The sequence below is a fragment of the Astatotilapia calliptera genome, chromosome 6 (assembly GCF_964374335.1).
Source record: "Astatotilapia calliptera chromosome 6, fAstCal68.1, whole genome shotgun sequence".
NCBI lineage: Eukaryota > Metazoa > Chordata > Actinopteri > Cichliformes > Cichlidae > Astatotilapia > Astatotilapia calliptera.
The window spans coordinates 7955203-7974383 of NC_137427.1; the positions used below are offsets into that span (position 1 = coordinate 7955203).

At 42.9% G+C, this 19181-nt stretch overlaps 1 protein-coding gene across 1 annotated transcript; it reads left to right on the forward strand.

Moving 5' to 3' along the window:
* The first annotated feature begins 4031 nt into the window (after positions 1 to 4031).
* Positions 4032 to 15470, forward strand: LOC113016404 (uncharacterized). The gene is made up of 2 exons (XM_080302700.1): positions 4032 to 4459; positions 4589 to 15470. The coding sequence occupies exon 2, from the start codon at positions 5643 to 5645 to the stop codon at positions 7854 to 7856; it is 2214 nt and encodes a 737-aa protein (XP_080158826.1). The 5' UTR covers positions 4032 to 4459; positions 4589 to 5642; the 3' UTR covers positions 7857 to 15470.
* The last annotated feature ends 3711 nt before the right edge of the window (positions 15471 to 19181 follow it).

Consider the following 19181-nt stretch of genomic DNA (forward strand, 5'->3'; position numbering starts at 1 on the left):
AGACCCTGCTTTTTATATCACCCATTGTGCTCAAATGAGCAGTAGTTTATACTGCAGGTTTTATCTGTGTGTAACTGGAATGTCCCCACTTATCAGCTTTCCTTGACAGGATTCATAGAGAGATGCTTTCCACCTTTTGTACTGTGCAATGTACAGAATCCATCCATCTAAATTTCTAAAACTATTATTTGGAAAAGAGAAGAAAGAAGGTGAATCCATGAGGGCAGAAGCAATTTGTCATGACTAGGGATGGGTACTAATTTGAGGTTCTGAACTCTAACAACCTCACAACCCTACCTAAGCTTTCCTGATTACTTCTACGCCAACCTGCCAAACATGCATCTTTTTTCAACCCTCCTTCTTTTTGACATCTCTTTCACTTTTCGGTCTGTGATGGATTTGCCCATTCAGCAAACAACACCTTCTCCTGCACTGAGGGATCACCTGTCATCGGGGTTTCTCACTGAGTGTTTGTTTGGGTGTGCTTATACTGCCAGCATACTCAGCGTAAATAAGCTTGGAGGGGATTCAGAAGAAGTATTTTGTCGAACCCCCTGTGCTTGTGCTAACACAGCAGAATTATACCTTGGTAAGCACAGTTCAAAGAGCTCAGGTTGTTCACAGAGGGCAAATGAAGGCAGGCTCTTGTTGAGAAACAGCAATCACAGAGACTAAATCAAAAACAGTGATCAACATATGTGAGCAGAAGCATTTCAGTAACTGCCGAATCCGTTAATTAGTTATTTGAAAGATGCACGTATGAAAATATATTAGCAAAAGTAATTATAACTGATAATGTTTAATTTATTAAGCATAAATGCTTACATATCCTCCTCAAATATTAATATTTGTGTCTTTTCTGCAGCAATTGCAAAACAGAATGAATAAAAAGTAATAAAGTATTAAAAGAAAATGTGGAGCTGAATATCATCTGCGGTTAGCGGATTATTGATGGAAAGTATGATTTCCTTTACGTCTTCTACAACAGCAAACACGACTTTACTCTGCTGAGTGCACTGGCCTTTGAAATGAAGTTTTCTTCCTGTTTTGCTGTTGGTGCAGTAGTTTACAGCATCATCATGACTTTTCTGCCTTTCAAACTTTTCTGCCTTCCCCTCTGCTTAATCTGTCCTCAACAGGTGAATCTTGAAAAGCTTAAATGCAATTTTTTTGAAAACTAATCTGTATTTCACCAATTGACCAAAAGGGAAATGTGACCCTGGCTTCTTAGAAAACACTATACAAATGTAATATAATTTTCTCTCCGTTGTTTTGTTTTGTTTTTTAATTTAAATAAACAATATACCTGGGGGTCAACCATCCAAAGCAATGGACAATGCAGAATAGCAGTTAGGAAGAGAGTGTAGGGAGGGTGGAGTGGGTGGATTCAAGTGTCAGGGATGATTTGTGACAGAAGATGGCAACAAAAGTGAAAGTTTACAAGACATTATGCCATGATGTATGTTTGGAGACAATGGCACTGGCAAAAAGAGAAAAGGTGGGGCTAGAAGTGTCAGAGTTGAAGATGCTAAGAGTTCTGCTGGGAGTGACCTGGGTGAACAGGATTAGGAATGATTACATCAGCTCAGGTTGAACAGTGTGGAGCCAAAGAGAGACAAGGCTGAGGACATGTGCATGTAGTGGACATACTAAGTAAAGGATGCTAAGATGAAGCTGCCAATAAGGAGGAAAAGAGGAGTGAGAGAAGATTCATGGAGTGAATGAATGGATAGTGTTGGTGTAACAAAAAAGGATGCAAGGGGTAGGATGAAATGGAGGCAGAGGATCAAATATGGTAACCCCTAGAGTGAGCAGCCAAAAGAAGAAAAAGAAGAGGGATATAAAAAGTGACAGCTGGAACCAATGTACAGCACTGTGATACAAATGCTGAGTGGATTACAGTGAATTGCTGGAGGGATTGGTGAGCACTAACCTTATGCTCCAGATAATTTACCACACTAAACTATCTGGGAAGTCATTCTCTGAAACTGAGAAAAAACAACATGTGCAATTTCAAAATAAGTAATACAAACAATACTTGGCAGGTGATTGGATGAGCCATCTGTCTACCACAGTTCTCCTTCATCCAGACAGTCTAGGCTCATGGGACATAACAATCAGAAAAACAAAAGTAAAGTGCAGCCTGCATTTTGATGTGCAGAGTGAGGAGTCAGTTGCTTTTTAGTTTGCATGTTCCTAAATCGGGGGTGTCAGACACTAGATTGAGTTTTTTGTTAGTTCATTATTCCTTTGGGCTTTTGTTAAGTGATTTGTGTTCAAGTTCTGTTGTTGGTTTTATATCTCTTGTAATTTAATATTATTATATTTTTTATTGGTGTCATTTATTACACTCTTCCAGCGGTCTCTGTTTGTATTTTGCTTATTGCTAGAAGTCATTCATTTGAAGTTATCCTTGGATTGCGGTTCTGTGTATCTAGGTTGGTCACTATTTATTTTTCTGTTTATTGAGTTGTTGTTATTCCCTCACATTTACAAGTCTTATCCTGTATTTTGTACAGGTTCTTTATGGCTTATTTTCTTGTCTTGTTATGTGAGTCGTGGAATAACCTAAAAAAAACCTGAATAATCACTCAGAGAACCCACACGCTTAACTTAAAAGCTTGTAAACAATGCAAACTATATAAACAGGGGTTGTATTAAGTCACTTTAAACAGGTTTATCAGCACTGACTCTCTAATCTGCGTTAATTTGATCCAGTATTCAATGTTGAGGAACTTTGGGCACTTTGATGATGGGTTGCTGGATCATCACACTTTGGCTCTACACTGCTGCTAACACCTTCTGAATACATCTCACCACAGACTCTGCAAACTTCATGGAACTACACACAACTGGATGTCAGACTCACCAATCACAGACTGTCCAGAAAGAGGAGCTCACTTCCAAAGTCATGCTCACCCAGACTGAAGCCTCCCCATTACAAAAGTAAGACCTGAATCTGTCAAGATGAGCTATGCTACAGGGAGAAAGTACAGCAGAAAAGGCTGTAACAAGCTGTTAAAGACAACAATCTGATCTTAAATGTCAATTAAACAAAGGAAGTTATTTTTGATTTCCAGAGAGAGAAAGAACGCAGCAGCAGAGCTGCTGAAAGATGTGTAGTTCCTAAGCACAGTGATCACTGAAAACATTGACGAGGCTACATTGCAATCTATGTTTGCTAATAAGGCAGAGGAGCACAGTAAGATGTAACAAGATTCTCAGGAACATACATGTGCATGCCAACTACAGCCTTCTGCTTCGATCACTCATCAGCTCTGCTGGAGATTATTTGTTTTGTGTTTAGTAAAGGAACTAAACCAACAATTAATCACCACATGAATTTTATTTAGATCAGTGATTTCCAACTGAGCACACCCCATGGGACTGCAGTTGCCAATGGGGTAGACAGAAAATAGCTGACTTATTTTGAATGAACAAAGATTGCAGCCTACTTTTTCTTTATGCCCAATTTCAGATATGCCTCCCACATATTTATGTTTAAAATAAAAATAAGGGAACGGTGGGGTTACTCCAGTTCAGTTACAACTTAGTTTACTTATTTCACTGTACCTTAGTCAAGGGAAATAATTGTCACTACACTAATGCCAAGTATCTGCGAATTTAGACACTACCGTATTTTCCGCACTATAAGGCACACTTAAAATCCTTTAATTTTCTCAAAAATCAACAGTGCGCCTTTTAATCAAACATATGAATTCTGGTTGTGTTTACTGACCTTGAACCAATTTTATGTGGTACACAGCGCGCAGAAATCTGTCAAAAAAATGTTTTAGCACAACTTTGGTAAGCTATGAAGCCGCACTGCTTGATGGATTGTCAGAGCATTACAGCTACCGTAGTCAGGAGAATCGCAGAGTAATCTGGGTCCAAAACTCCGCTTCAGGGCCCAAAGTCAAACGAACACTGCGGCATCACTGAGAGTTTAAAGCTGTCTTTCATATTTAATAATAATTGATCAGTGTTGCTGCTTTACCAGCTGTAACAATTAAGTTTAACATCCTTGCATCTGAAGAAAATATAATCTGATCAAACATTATTCAGCTTTAAATATTGTTCAGCTTTAAAGTTACTGTGCAACTGTGTAATAAAAATGTGCTCACAGCTTTAAAGTTACTGTGCAACTGTGTGCTCACGACTTTGGCCTTGAGAGCGATAAGAAGCGATCGCCTCATCCTGCAGGCGAAAGATATCTGCAAGCGAAGAGACTAGAACACTCAAGGCCGCTTTCCTTTTATGGAGTTGTTTTTCTGCTAATGCAGCACTTTCCTCACAACCCCCTCCTTAGGTTTTAGAGAATATATACCCATCCTCACAGAAAATATTAGGAATCTCTTGATGTGAGCTGTTTTTGAGAGGTTGTCTCTGTCTCAATAAAAGTTCACTGATTCCCCCATCTGCTGCAGGTGTCCGGTTGTCTTCATTCTCCGCCAGCCTGGTTAAGTCAATTCCTCCTTAACATCTAAAAGAACCTATTTAATGAAGGAAGACGGGTTCACTTTGTGTTTAATATTATTCTATTGCTGTTGTTGTTTTTTTTATATCCTTCAATTGGCGTCACGAACAGGATCCGCTCCAGGCCAAACTGGAACGGGGGGGAGGACATCGGCCGTGGTCTGAGTGAACGGAGTTTGGACAAAAGCTGTGTGCACACAAAAACAAGGTAAGCAGACCTTTTATTTCTGCTATATTGAACATTATAAAAATACTTAGTGTCCAAACTCCTAGTAATTCATAACCAAAATTGTCTGGCTTACTTAAGGCTTGCTGAGAATCAGACAAGTGAATAAGAGATAAGTGAATAAGAAATAAGTGAATAAGTGAATAAAGATAAGAGTGAACTGAGGTCTGACCACGGTTGCGGCCGACGGGTCGCTCTCCGGTGTCGGATAAATACCTCAGCAGGTCTGGGACCTTGAAAGGGTTTATTAGTAACGCCTTTCTAAACAAATTAAAAGGTTAAAGGCCTTGAGAATATTTTTTAGTAATATTCTCTAAACTACAGAAGGGTTAGGAAGGCCCAGAGGACTTTATTAGAAAAGATCCTCTAAAACTTAAAAAAGAGAAGTACTGGTTGGAGTCCAAAAGGAGAGGTCCCTTTGATCAATAGGAGAAAACGGATCTCTTCTTAAAACCCCGATGATTTTAGTGTTTTAAATGTTTTGATGTTCTGTTTGATATTGGACACACATAAATACACGCTGAATGCTTGCTGTGGAACACTGGGCAGGACAGTTTGGTTCTCCGTGTTCACAGATTACACAATTAAAGGAACTAGGTTCCTCTTTTGGTTAAAATAATACACCACACATAGAATTTTTTTTACACATTTATTACATACATAAGGAGGGTAATGAGTGACTGCAGGTAATGTATGAAGTGTGAATGAGACGTGTGAACAAGGTGACAACCAACTAGCACCCCTATCAGGAAGCTCTAGGCAAGGTTACCCGCCAGACTCCGGTTTGGTAGAAGCTTGGTAACACCTGAAGGGATATTTCAGTGCTGACTCACCTTTAAAGCAGCGCCCCAGCTGATTAGTGCCTAACAGAGGCAGAAACCCAGCTGGCCCAAATTCTCCTTTAAAATCAATAAAAGAACACTCCTCCATTGACAGAAAAATGGATGGAGAATTAGATCGACAAACTAATGATGATGGTTGGGGTCCCGGTGTTATTCTTAGCACATTGGGAGAACAATTAACATGTGTTGAGACAGTCATCAACTCCACACACCAGCCTAAAGAAGCAAAAAAGCAGAAAGAGTCATTGAGGAAAACAGCTGAAAGGTTAATGAAAGAAAAGGGAAAGAATGAGGGGAGTAGTGGTAATTGGGGAATAATTTGGCAGAATAAGGCTATGCAGGCAAAAGAGAAAGAGGAAGAAGCCAACTCAGCAGCAGCAGGTGCAGGTGTGATAAGCGGGGTGAGACACAGAAAGGAAGCAGATAAGCACGCAGGCCGCAAAGCTAAATTTAATCACTGGGTGTGTTTATGGGAAACTGCAAAACCACACATGAAGAAAAATAGGTCTCAGCCACCTCCCTATTCTGCCTCAGTCCAGACTCCTCCCTCGGCAGGCATATATCCGGTACTTAATATCTCTGGTGGAATAATGACTATTGGAGAAGAACCGCCCGTAGCTCCAACTCCCATAGATACCAAGCATTTTTGCCCAGGAAGCTCCTCTCTGTCGGCGACACCCTCAGCTAGTAGTAGAGCCCCCTCTTCCATCTCCCATTGTTCTGGAACCGGATCTGAGGGCCTAACTGACCCATTTGCGAGCGCACCATTTGCGGTTCGAATGAACAGACAGGAACCCACTGAACAACAATTAACTGATCTAGAAGCAGCATTACGCAGCTGCTTAAATGAACGTAGGTCAGTGGTCCAGGTGAATAATCGTGTTGCGTCAGCCCCTCTTTCCCGGTCCAACCCATTTGCCAGCACTCCCGTCGCTGTTAAAGGAGATCTGACCGCTACTGCAAAAACTGAGCCTGGCACTTCACCAAATGTCACAGTTAACATGTCTTTGGTGGGCCGTCAGGATCCGGAAACACAGATGAGTTTAGCCCACGTTTTTGCTGACACTGCTACCCCACCAGGCGGGGGAAAAACTGAGGATACTGATGATGAACTCAGTGACCTTAACAATACACCCCCCTCTACCCCTCACAGTTTAGGATATCAGACTAGATCTAAGGGCCCTGTGCCTCAGCCTCCAGGCATGTTTCCCCTGGTCCAGACTAAAGCGCAACGTAGACCAGTGTATCAACCTTATTCATTCGGAGATGTCCAGGCCCTAGTGGACAAACTCCCTGACATAATGGAGGGAGGGAATGCCTGGTTAGCTGGTTTGGATAAATACACAGCTGGACAGGACCTCGCACTGGGAGATTTTAGAGCTATTATAACTAGGTGCACATCCCGATCTCAGGCAGCGGATCTGGAACAAAATGCGGGTACTACCACGCATGAGAACGAGGTGCCACTAATGCAGGCCTTGAGGTTTATTGGACCGGCCCTGCGCAAACAATTCCCACCCAAAAATCAAGGCACCTTACAGAAATTTAAATGGGAGGAAAAGCAAAATCCCACCCATTATCTAAATCAGGCTGTTGAAGACTGGGTGAACCATACAGGTCATCACCCCAGTAGGACTTGTTCACAGAGCATGTGGTTTAGAAGGGCGGTGCTGAGGGGCATTCCGGAGTCAGTAAGCCAGAAAATGGAGGATAATCCTGATTTGCAGGACTGTGACTTTGCAATCTGGAAGAAACATTTGATTTTTAATCTTAACAAAGTGCAGATTAAGTCTGATGATAAAGCGGAGAGCGTCGAAGATTTACAGTTGCAACTGTTGAAGGTTCAGCTGCAGAAAGCGAAAAACGACCTGGGTGGAAAAGGTGACAAGCCTAAAAAGCAGCTTGTGGCCGCTGCGGCTCCCCCTCCTGGTCCAGTTGCCCCTGATTTGTATCCGAACCCGTGGCCAGCTGATCCACAGCCCCCCCAGTATGGTGCTTATCACTCACCGGCCCCTTATGGGCAGAGAGGTTCCCCATTTGGAGGAAACAGAGGTGGTTTCAGGGGAAGAGGTCAGATGGGAGGTGGTAGGGGAGGCCAGATGTATGTTTGTTTCCGGTGTGGACAACCTGGACACTGGGCTAAAGCGTGCCCTTTGAACCCGGCTGCTGGAAGAGGCAGGGGAGCCCGTGGTGGGCCCTATCAGCATCCTGGCCACAGAGGTGGACCTCGTGGTGCTTTAGTTGAAGTGCCCCCGGCCCCACAGATGCCTGTGATGGGGTGGGAGTACTACGAGGGTGGTCCCCAGCTATAGGACACCCCACAGACTGCCCAGGACAGTGAAGGGACAACGGCGGACCCTATGCTGTCCGTAACTGTAGATAAAAGAAGAAGCAGCTTTTTAGTGGACACTGGAGCTACGTACTCCACCATTAAGGATGTTGCTCGTGAAAGACTTACTGACAGAGTGACTACAGTGGTGGGCATATCTGGGGAACCTAAAACTCTGCCTTACACCGTGCCTCTCCCCACAACGGTTGGAGATCAGACTTTGTTACACAGCTATGTTTGTTCAAAACAGGCGCCTGTGAATTTACTGGGAAGAGACTTGTTGATTAAATTAGGAGCCACAATACTCTGCTCTTCACAAGGCCTAACTGTGACTCTCCCTACTGGTGTTGTGCTTCCCTGTTCTAATGGGCCAGAGGGAGGTGGTCAGTTTCTGCTGCAACCCTCCTCCTGTTTAGCGGACTCTGCTGACATCTACTGGGCATTATTGGAAGTTGAAACACCTGCTGAACCAGGAGTTTGGACTGCTTTTCAGCAATGGCGGCCGTGGCTCTCACTCCTGCATCCTTATGTCCCTCCCCCTGACCCACCTCATGTTACACTGTTTTATGACAGGCATGACACCACCTGGTACCAGCACATGTTCCAAGAGCAGTGTGAGGGGCGGGCTTGGTCTTTGAACATGTCATGCATTTTTGCGGCACCGGAGGGAGTGGCAGCAGCGGTTACTTTTACAACAGATCAATTACAGTGGTACATGATGTCTGATGAGGCAGCTCCCCATGTGTCACTGGCCTTACATCCTGGACACCAGGCTAAGGAGCTGGGTGGAATGGTTAAACGTTCCCTTGCGGCCACTGACTGGACACCTACAAAACTCCCACAGGTTTTGTTTTCTCCATCTACCAACACATACCAAATTTTAAATGATTGCTTTAATTCCTCAACACTGCAACATAGAGTGGTCAGCGGGTCACATGGCAGAGAACACACAGACCACTGTGATGCTGCGCCTTTACTCGACTCTCTTCCAGATTGTTTGTGGTCCCTTGGACCCACAGATGTAGGTTTAGTTGATGTGGAGCCAGTCTCTTTTCAACTGTCATCTGCTACCCCTTTGTGGCAGCCTCAGTACCCACACAAACCGGAGGCTGAGGCTGGGATTGCAGAAACAATTTCTGGTTTGGTCACTGCCGGTGTCCTGGAGCCCTCCTGCTCTAAGTGGAACACGCCCATCCTACCCGTTGAGAAAAAAGGCACGGGGAAGTTCAGAATGGCACATGATTTGAGAAGGATTAATGCCTTACTTGGCACTCCTACTTTGCCTGTGCCTAATCCTTATGTTGCCTTGACCAACCTCCCACCATCTCATGCCTGGTTCACCTGCATTGACTTGGCTAATGCCTTTTTCTGCCTCCCACTTCGTGAGTCACTGCGTGACATTTTCTCATTTACATTTAGAGGCCGACAATGGCGTTACACTCGCTTACCACAGGGATTTGCCCTCTCCCCAGGTCTGTTTAATCAGTGTTTGAAAGAACTTTTACAAACCTGCCCACTACCATCTGACTGTATGTTAATACAATATGTGGATGACCTTTTGCTGTCTGCTCCCACGGCTGACATCTGTTTGGAGGCCACCAGAGTGGTACTTCAACACCTGGCCAACACAGGTTTTAAAGTGAGCAAAACCAAACTACAGATTGCAAGAAAACAGGTTTCTTTTCTAGGCCGCATGGTCTCACAGTCCGGTATTTCCTTGTCCCCAGAACACAGGAACTCCATTTTGCACCATCCAAAACCTCTAACTGTAAAAGACATGTTGTCATTTTTGGGCCTGACTGGTTACAGCAGGACCTATGTCCCAGACTATGTTGGCCTTACTTCCCCTTTGCGCGCTTTGGTAAATGAACAAGGCATGAGAAACCTCTCCGCTCCCCTCTCATGGACTACAGAAACAGAACAGGCGTTTATAAAGTTAAAACAACAGCTTTCTGTCGCCTCTGACCTTGCTGTGCCAGATTATGCTTTGCCTTTTCATCTTGATGTTTCTGGAACTGGAACCCATATCAATGGTATCCTGTTCCAGAAAAAAGGGGGAGAGAGAAAAGTGTTGACATATGTAAGCGTAATGCTTGACAACACTGAAAAACGCCACCCACCGTGCACACAACACGTTTCTGGACTTGCAAAAATCATTCAGAAAACAGCACACATAGTAATGAACCACCCACTAAAAATTTTGACATCACACAGTGTGGTGGCCTACGTCTCTTCACAGGCCTTCACACTCACGTCACTCAGGCAGAGACGCCTCAGTACCATTTTGGAAGCACCACACATCACCTACTCACATGAAGGCATAAACATGGCTGATCACATGGGATCAGGAGAACCACATATGTGTGAAGAGGTTGTGCAGGTACAGGAGAAAATCAGGCCAGATTTGCAGGCAGAACCTCTAATGGATGCAGAAAAAGATTGGTTCACAGATGGATGTTGTTTCAGAACTGAAAGTGGAATGTTGAAGGCTGCATGGGCAATAGTGGAACAGACAGACATGAGATGGAAAACAGTGAAGGCAGAGCAGTTGACAGGACAACAGTCTGCACAGAGAGCTGAACTGAGAGCGGTGATTGAAGCCTTAAGGATGGGAAAGGGACAGAAAGTGAATATATACAGTGATTCAGCTTATGCTGTGGGAGCAGTGCATGTGGAGCTCAAGCAGTGGCTAAGAGCTGGTTTTTTGACAGCCAGCGGAAAGCCTATTAAACATGAGATGGAAATGAGGGAATTAGCGGAAGCACTGTTGTTACCTGTTAAGGTGGCAGTGGTAAAATGCAAAGGACACAGTGCCGGATTGGATTTAGTGGCATTAGGTAACAAACAGGCCGACTTAGTAGCTAAGCAGACAGCTGGTTACTTACCCTCCCTGATTATGGTAATGGACCCAGAAGCCACACCCCCTCCAGAAAGACCACCCATACAACTAGGCCTAGCCACAATCAGAGAGTTACAGGACAAAGCCAGCCCCCAGGAAAAATCATTATGGGTAACAAGAGGGGCCACAAACACAGACGTCTGGCGTGGCCCAGATGGAAGGCCCATTCTACCGCCAGGGGTCAGACAGACAGCAATGGAAGAGGCACATGGAGTGGGGCATGTGGGACCTGCACAAATGATGAGAAATTTAGCCGTCTGGTGGCACCCTTATTTAAAAGACATGACAAAATACATGGTTAAAACCTGTAAGGAGTGCAACCAATTTGGAATCAAGCCCGCCTTCAAGCCAATAGCAGGGTACTTCCCCATCCCACTTTGCCCAGGGAAAGAAATAATCATTGATTACACAGACATGGTGGACAGAGTAGGTAGTTACAGGTACCTGCTGGTGGCTGTGGATGCATTTTCAGGTTGGCCAGAAGCCTGGCCGACAGCAAGTGAAAACAGTAGAACTGTGGTGAAGTGTCTGATTAATCATTATATACCACAGCATGGGTTTCCCGAGGTCATAAGGTCGGACAATGGTTCACATTTCAGGAACCACGATCTGCAGAGGGTTGAAGCCGCATTAGGTTTGAAACATAAGTTTGGCTCAGTTTACCACCCCCAGTCCCAGGGGAAAGTGGAAAGGATGAATCAAACTCTAAAAACTAAATTGGCTAAAATCTGTGCACAGACCAAATTAGATTGGGTTAAAGCATTGCCTCTTGCATTAATGTCCATAAGATGCTCAGTAAATCAAACCTCTGGTTACACTCCATTTGAGTTGGAGCATGGCAGGCCTTTTCCTGGCCCCTCCTCTCGCCTGTTACTGTCGGATGAAGCTGATTCAGACCTCGATCCGAGGACATATTATAACATGCTCCGCAGTTTTGTTGCCCAGTATTCCTCACAGGTCGCTGAAAGAAACCAGCAAGAGCTGAAAGAGGCGGCTACACCTGGAATGGACTACGTCCTCCTGAAAGTCACAAAGAGAAAGTGGGCTGAGCCTCGCTGGACAGGCCCTTACCGCATAACAGAGCGGACCTCCCACGCTGTCAGGCTCGAAGGTAAAGGTGACACCTGGTTTCATTACACACAGTGCGCTGCTGCCACCGAACCAGGAAGAACCTTGAGAGAGGTGCAGAAGGACCTGTCAGAAGGAGCTGCAACAGCATCACCAACCACTTGAGGGAGCCAAAGCTCAACCTACAAGCCGGCTGGTTACAAAAGGGGGTGTTCTTCACACTGAACTAAACATTTTTATTTTTTATTTTTAACATCTTTTATGACTTTGCTTTTATATTGGCTTGAGTTTTTAAGATTTACATTTTACATTGCAATAGTTTTAACCGCTGAAAGCTCATTTAAAGTTGTGTCACTGATACTTTTTGTTGCTCTTTAACTCCTAGAACACGCCCTTGGCGAGGTGGGGGAAACTGGACCACCTTTCTCTGCCCCATCATCCTCTATTGGACGACATCCAAGCTAAGTAAACATGTCTTGGCCCTTTCCCCCTGAAATGACAGGCAGGCAAAGATGTTGCGTCTTTGTTTCCTTCCTGGCCCTGGGTCTCATTCCCATTGGCATAATCCTGATCTGTGAAGGGCCCCCGACACTTCTGACACCTTCAAGTTCAAAAGCTTCGCCCCTTTCTGAAAGTCCCAATCTGACAAATGTAGCCCCTAGGGTCTTGCCCACCACTTCCTCTCCAGTTTTGCCCACGCCCGATCCAGTTAGAAAGAAACGAGACACGGTTACCTCCTGTACCCCAAGCACGACTAGAATGATTACTCTTTGTGTCCCCAACAATAAAAGTTGGGTAGTTGAAATAGATTTCGCTAGCTTCCCAGTCACTCCCGTCACCAAAGACCAAGGGGGGGATCTTTTTAACCTGGCAGTACATCTCTCCTCCTCAGTGTGGTATATAACCCTGGGAGGTTGGCATCAGTGGAAGTGGTCCAGTTTAGTGTCAGAAACGGACCTGGATTGGTCAAAGTACTCTAGGGGTCAGGCTTTGCACTGGAGAAACCAAAATATGCTCAGAATAGCAAAAAAACCGGATCTTTCAGGCTTAATTTTTACCCTAAAGGATCTGGCCTTGACCTCCTGTCAACAATTTATAATTGCCCCTTGGACTGATCGCACCGCCCTGTATTGGCAAATGGAAATATGCCCTAGCGTTGCTGCAGTTCCAAGCTCTGTAGTTAAAGATGATAATCCCACCTTTAATGGCCCTCCGGTGACATATACAAACGGGGGGAGAAATGGCCGAATACGCATTGTAGACACAAATAAAATGTCTAAAGATGACCTCTTCCAAATTCTAACCGGTATTTCTGGAGCAACAAACAACTGGTTACTACTAGCTGAACAAGCTGCTGACACGACGGCTTCCGACTGCATAGTATGTATGGGAGCCCGCCCCACTTTACGAGTTGTACCGGCGCCAGTCAATAGTGCATGCCTCCTGCATCTTATGAACAATACAAAACGAGGTCATTGCTCATATCTGGAAAATCACTTTCCTAAAACTCAACGCTCAGTCTCTAATAAACCACCTTTCTTTTCTTCAGATGTAGCTGTGAACAATTTCACTTGTATTAACCTGACTGGCAATGCAGTAAAACTAGGTAGCTTGAACTCTTCTTGGTGCACTGAGATGACTGTTATGAAACCAAACTTCCGACCTACGGCTAGGGCTGATTTGTGGTGGTGGTGTGGCAATAACAAGTTATATGATGGTTTCCCTCGGGATGCGTCAGGTCTTTGCGCTCTCATAACTCTTATTTTACCTGTTTTAGTCACTCCAGTGGATCTCTCTATAGAAGTACACGAAGTTAGCCTCCCATCCTCCTCTGAACGCCGCTCTAAACGTTCTCTAATCCCAGGTTCAGCTCATAATCCAACCTATATTGATGCTGTAGGTATACCCCGTGGGGTCCCCGATGAATATAAACTGCGAGACCAGGTTAAAGCAGGATGGGCCTCGATACTTTGGATGGTTGAAATAAATGCGAATGTAGACAGAATTAACTACATTCACTTTAATGTGCAACTGTTGGCTAATTACACTCGAGATGGTTTTGAAGCTGTGCATGCACAGTTATCTGCCACTTCCCTAATGGCTTTCCAAAACAGGGTCGCAACGGATTTTCTCCTCGCAGAAAAAGGCGGAGTCTGCAGCCTTTTTGGTCAGGAGTGCTGTACCTATATCCCCAATAACACAGCTCCTGATGGTTCCCTCACTAAAGCTATTACTGGTCTCACAGCTCTTACTGTCAAAATGAAGGAACACTCGGGCGTTGATACTGCCATGTGGGACTCTTGGCTTAACATGTTTGGCAAATATAAGGCCCTTGTAGCTTCCATCCTAGTTTCCATCTCAGTTTTTGTTGCTATCCTAGTCACCTGCGGTTGCTGTTGTATTCCATGCATTCGATCCCTCTTCCAGAGACTGATTGTTACAGCTTTCACTCCTGAGGATAAGGATCTCGCCCGGCAGATGCCTTTATTGGCTAGTCAACTTCCCACCTCCTCGCCAACGGATGATGAAAACTCTGATCGTGAGGGTGACGAACATTATCGTCTTTCTCTTGTTTAAATGCTTCTAGAATGGTTGTTTCTCTGTGGTGTTTTGTATTAGGCTTGTTATTAATTGTTTCCCTCACCCACTTCCTCTTGAAGGATATATCTGGTTGAACTGTGTCTGGTCGGGTTGTGAGGGTTAAGCGATGTTCTCAGGGTCTCCGGACTTAAGCCTGAGCGAATGTGTACTCCCACCACTGGATATAAATTGTTTTATTCCACACCCCTTCCTCACTTTTTAACATATTCACTTTTGAATGTCCTTAGCAGTTACCGTTCTGAGTTTATTTTACGATTGATTTATTCTTTCACATTTTCACGTTTATATCTCTCATTATTATAGTATACTCTGTACTCTCCACATTTTTATCATTACTTATGCTTTTTGGTTGCTGAGTTACAGGAACTGTTAATTTTGTGTCACTACCCTGGTTGCACTAACTCGTTGTATCCGTGTGTGCAGGACAGCTGTTACTGCTTTCATCGGGAACCGAGACTGCTTGCAGCCGACCCCTGGGCAGGGTGGTGCCTGGACTCTTTTCTCCTCATCTGCAATGACAGATAAATACAAATGATAAGACCCGAGGAGTTTTTCGAGCCAGGCTTCGACACGTCTCTGTGTTCCTTTGAATGTTACTTATTTTTGTGTGTTGACCCATTTAAGATGGGTCAAAAGGGGGATTTGAAGAAAATATAATCTGATCAAACATTATTCAGCTTTAAATATTGTTCAGCTTTAAAGTTACTGTGCAACTGTGTAATAAAAATGTGCTCACAGCTTTAAAGTTACTGTGCAACTGTGTGCTCACGACTTTGGCCTTGAGAGCGATAAGAAGCGATCGCCTCATCCTGCAGGCGAAAGATATCTGCAAGCGAAGAGACTAGAACACTCAAGGCCGCTTTCCTTTTATGGAGTTGTTTTTCTGCTAATGCAGCACTTTCCTCACAACCCCCTCCTTAGGTTTTAGAGAATATATACCCATCCTCACAGAAAATATTAGGAATCTCTTGATGTGAGCTGTTTTTGAGAGGTTGTCTCTGTCTCAATAAAAGTTCACTGATTCCCCCATCTGCTGCAGGTGTCCGGTTGTCTTCATTCTCCGCCAGCCTGGTTAAGTCAATTCCTCCTTAACATCTAAAAGAACCTATTTAATGAAGGAAGACGGGTTCACTTTGTGTTTAATATTATTCTATTGCTGTTGTTGTTTTTTTTATATCCTTCACATCCATGAAAACAGAATTTATTAAATTTAACGGAGTTTGAAGTTAGCAGGAAGTTAGCTTGCTAGTTTCCACCTAAACATGATATAGCATGTTCTGACTGAGAAATTTCTAAAAATATTAAAATGTACAGCTCTGCTATCACTTCTGACATAAATGAAGACAGAAAACTAAATGGCAGTGAAATTTGTAGGGTTACTGAAGTTGGACTAGCTGGTATATAATGATGTGCTACGTGATTGCTAGCAACACAACTATGTTAGCATAACACTTGATAAAAGGTAGCGTGGGGGTTCCCAATGGTTAGGGACAAATGCAATCGCATGACAGGATGCTGTAAATGGACCAAACTTTAGTCAGGAGAACAACTGAGATAATCCATCCACAATACAAGGTTAGTCATTAATATACTGCAACAACATAGGAATAGAGCAGCTGCGAGAGAATTCAACATTAATGAATTAATGGTATGGAAGTGGAGGAAGCAAGAAGAATGAGTTGAGTTTGACTTATCTGACTGTTTTGTTCCGCTTAATACGCCTTATGTATGAAAACAGACCTGTTCATTGACAATGCACCTTATAATCCGGTGCGCCTTATCGTCTGAAAAATACAGTATTCAAAAACAAGGAGAAAAGTAGAAAAGTATAGTAGAATGTCTGAGGGCAGACTTTCTGCCATCAAACATTTGATGGATAAGGTGGGTCAGAATCATGGGATGTCAAAAAGCTAGCTGATGGGGCTTGATGGTTATTGATGTTATGGGGAAGAAATATTCAGATAAAGATTTGAAAAATGTAACATCACAGCGCCTTCCAGTGTAGCTTCTGTAATTGAAGTGTATTCACAGTGGAAAGGTGGTAAAAGTCTGAAATTGTGTTTGGCTGATAGAATAGCTCCACCTGTCAATGATGCAAGAGCCCTTTGACCCAGCTTTTAACCCATGACCTCTCTTAGATGTGTAGTAATTAGTTTTCATGATCACCTTGGGCTGCTTTAGCCTAACTGGTTCTGTGCAAGATGCCTCTCGAGTTCAGGGGGTCAGCAGTAATAAATGACAGATTTTATCTGAATTAAACTGCAGTGCTTATGTCGTCAAAGGCTGACCCATGCTAAATTTATACTTCTGCAGTTTCAAAGTGTCTTTGTGTATTAGTGTTGCTGTCATCATAAAGGTATTTTTAGTATTATGTGTTTCTTTCTTCCCGATTTGGAAATGTGTGAGCAAATCAGAACCAATAATAGAGCTGTTTGAAGAAGTATTAAAAGAGGAGTTTTGCCATTGTCAATATTAGCTTGTTTTGTATAATGTTACAAAAATGGCAAAATGACTTTGGGGATTCAGTGAAACACCGTGAGTGCATCCTAATGATTATATTCAAGAGTCTAAAGTGCAGCTGTAAATGTCAACAAAGCATACTGCCTGTAGTGTTATTGTGCATTATTGTCCCCTGTGCACGGCTTTCATAACAGTGGAAAAGCATAAAAATTGTTTCCTTTTTATGCAGAGCTCACTTCAGAGGAGCTTGTGTTGAGTCTACAAAACCACCAAGTTAACTTTATCAAAGTTGTATCCCATTTAATGAAGCTAAATATGAAGCTGCTAATTATGAGATATTAGGTGTTTACAAAGAAGGTGGCAGTGTTGCCTCTTCACGCTTTTATGACCGCTACGCCTTACTATTATAGCAATCACCCACACTTATATAAGCACCAGGAACCTAATGATGCTGTACACACAACTCTAAGTCCACTAGCAACAAGCATGCTCGCTGCTTTGTTCTGAAATGACGCATTTCAGCGGTTTATTGTGGATCCAAATACCTCGTCTGTTGTATTTGAGAGGTTCTTTACAGCCATTTGCAGCCATCAGAGATTTGTATAATAGCTGAATTTAGCAGATGGATTTTACATATCAACCATAATTCTCCAAATACAACAGCACAGATCAGCCAGGTGGTTTTAATATGAAATTACACTTAAGGTCATAATTTCTTACCCATGTGGCATTAAATATATTTTTCTATATTTACTTTATTAAGTTTTTAGAATGCTGACAATTTTTCTCGAAATATTCATGGACATTTTCACTGCATGTATATTGCATCTGCTTTTGTTACGGCTCTTAAAACACTTTCAGTGCATTCTACTACACACAGCTACCATTTTGCTTTACTGTTGTTTATTGTATACATACATATCTTCCCTGAATCCTCCCTTCCTTACATTGCAATAGGCCTAGACTGCTGAGGGCTTTCGATGATGCATTTCTTCACTCACTATGCATTTATAATTAATATATGTTTTCTTTGTATTAAGAGGCAACCACTGTTGTCATTTGATATGTATATACACTGAATTAAAAATTGTACGCCACTCGGCGGTTGTTATTAATCTGTGACTTTCTTCCACAGTGCATCTTTTCTTTAATCCCATCATCCTCCCCTGACCACCAGCCGGTCACAGCAGATCGCTGTCCCTCCCTGATCCTGGTTCTGCCAGAGGTTTCTTCCTGTTAAAATGAAGTTTTTCCTTCCCATTAATGCCAAATATTTTGAGGGGACGATTAATGTAATTTGCCACTATAGAACTAAAAATAAATTGACTTATGTTGCCTATAAATTATCTATATGCCATGTTCCATAGATTTTAAACTAGATGTCTTAAGCACATTTTGTATGAGTTCGCTGAGAAGCAGGCAGACATCACAAGTCATTGGCAACTAGTGGTTATTAGCTAATTCACTACTTTTACATTTAAAAGTAGTTTTTTGTTTTTTTTTTTTAAATTGAAGGATTTGCATCATACAGGGTTAAGGTTCATATTTTTCCTCTGAGTCAATTTTGTTCATTGAAATCTTGTTTATTTTAATGTCATGTTGGGAGAACCAGCATACATAATTCAATGAAATCTATTGGCTGAGTTCTTAAAACTGATGCATTGATCTAAAGAATTCCTGTGTATTGCTTAGTGATCATTGTTTCAAGATGCAGTGGTGAATGTAATGGTCCACACTGGATTTCTCTGTGGAACCAATGTTTGTAAAGCTGGGAGGGAAATCCCCCCATCCACTTTATACAGTAGACTACATTACACCTCTAGTTTAATGTCCTTGTTCTCAGAAGCTCTCCATACAGATCAACAGAAAGAGAAAAGAATGCAGGAAAAACAAGTCGACAAGACAGGGGCAGATGTTCCAGTGCAACACTTCTATTTGACAAAAACAGCAATAATGAGCATCAGTGTAAACAACAGGAGAGATAGCGATAGAGGCGAGTGAAAGTTGCTCACAAGGGAAACTCAATGACTGAATAAACAGGAGGTATGGCAAGAGATGAGATAACAGCTGGGCGATGATGTGGATGGGTGTGTGCATATGTACTTACGCATCAGATCATATGTCTAGTTCACTTTTGGTTTAACTATCCATTGCTAGATGCCTATAGTTTTCATTTTACATATTTGAGTCTTACTTAATATTACTGTATACAAAACTGGTTTATTATACAAATCTAATTTTAAAAAATAAAGGTAAAATCTTAAAGAACCATATTTTGGG

Coding starts and splice junctions, on each gene's coding strand:
- LOC113016404 (XM_080302700.1), top strand. CDS start 5,643: ATGGATGGAGAATTAGATCGACAAACTAATGATGATGGTTGGGGTCCC.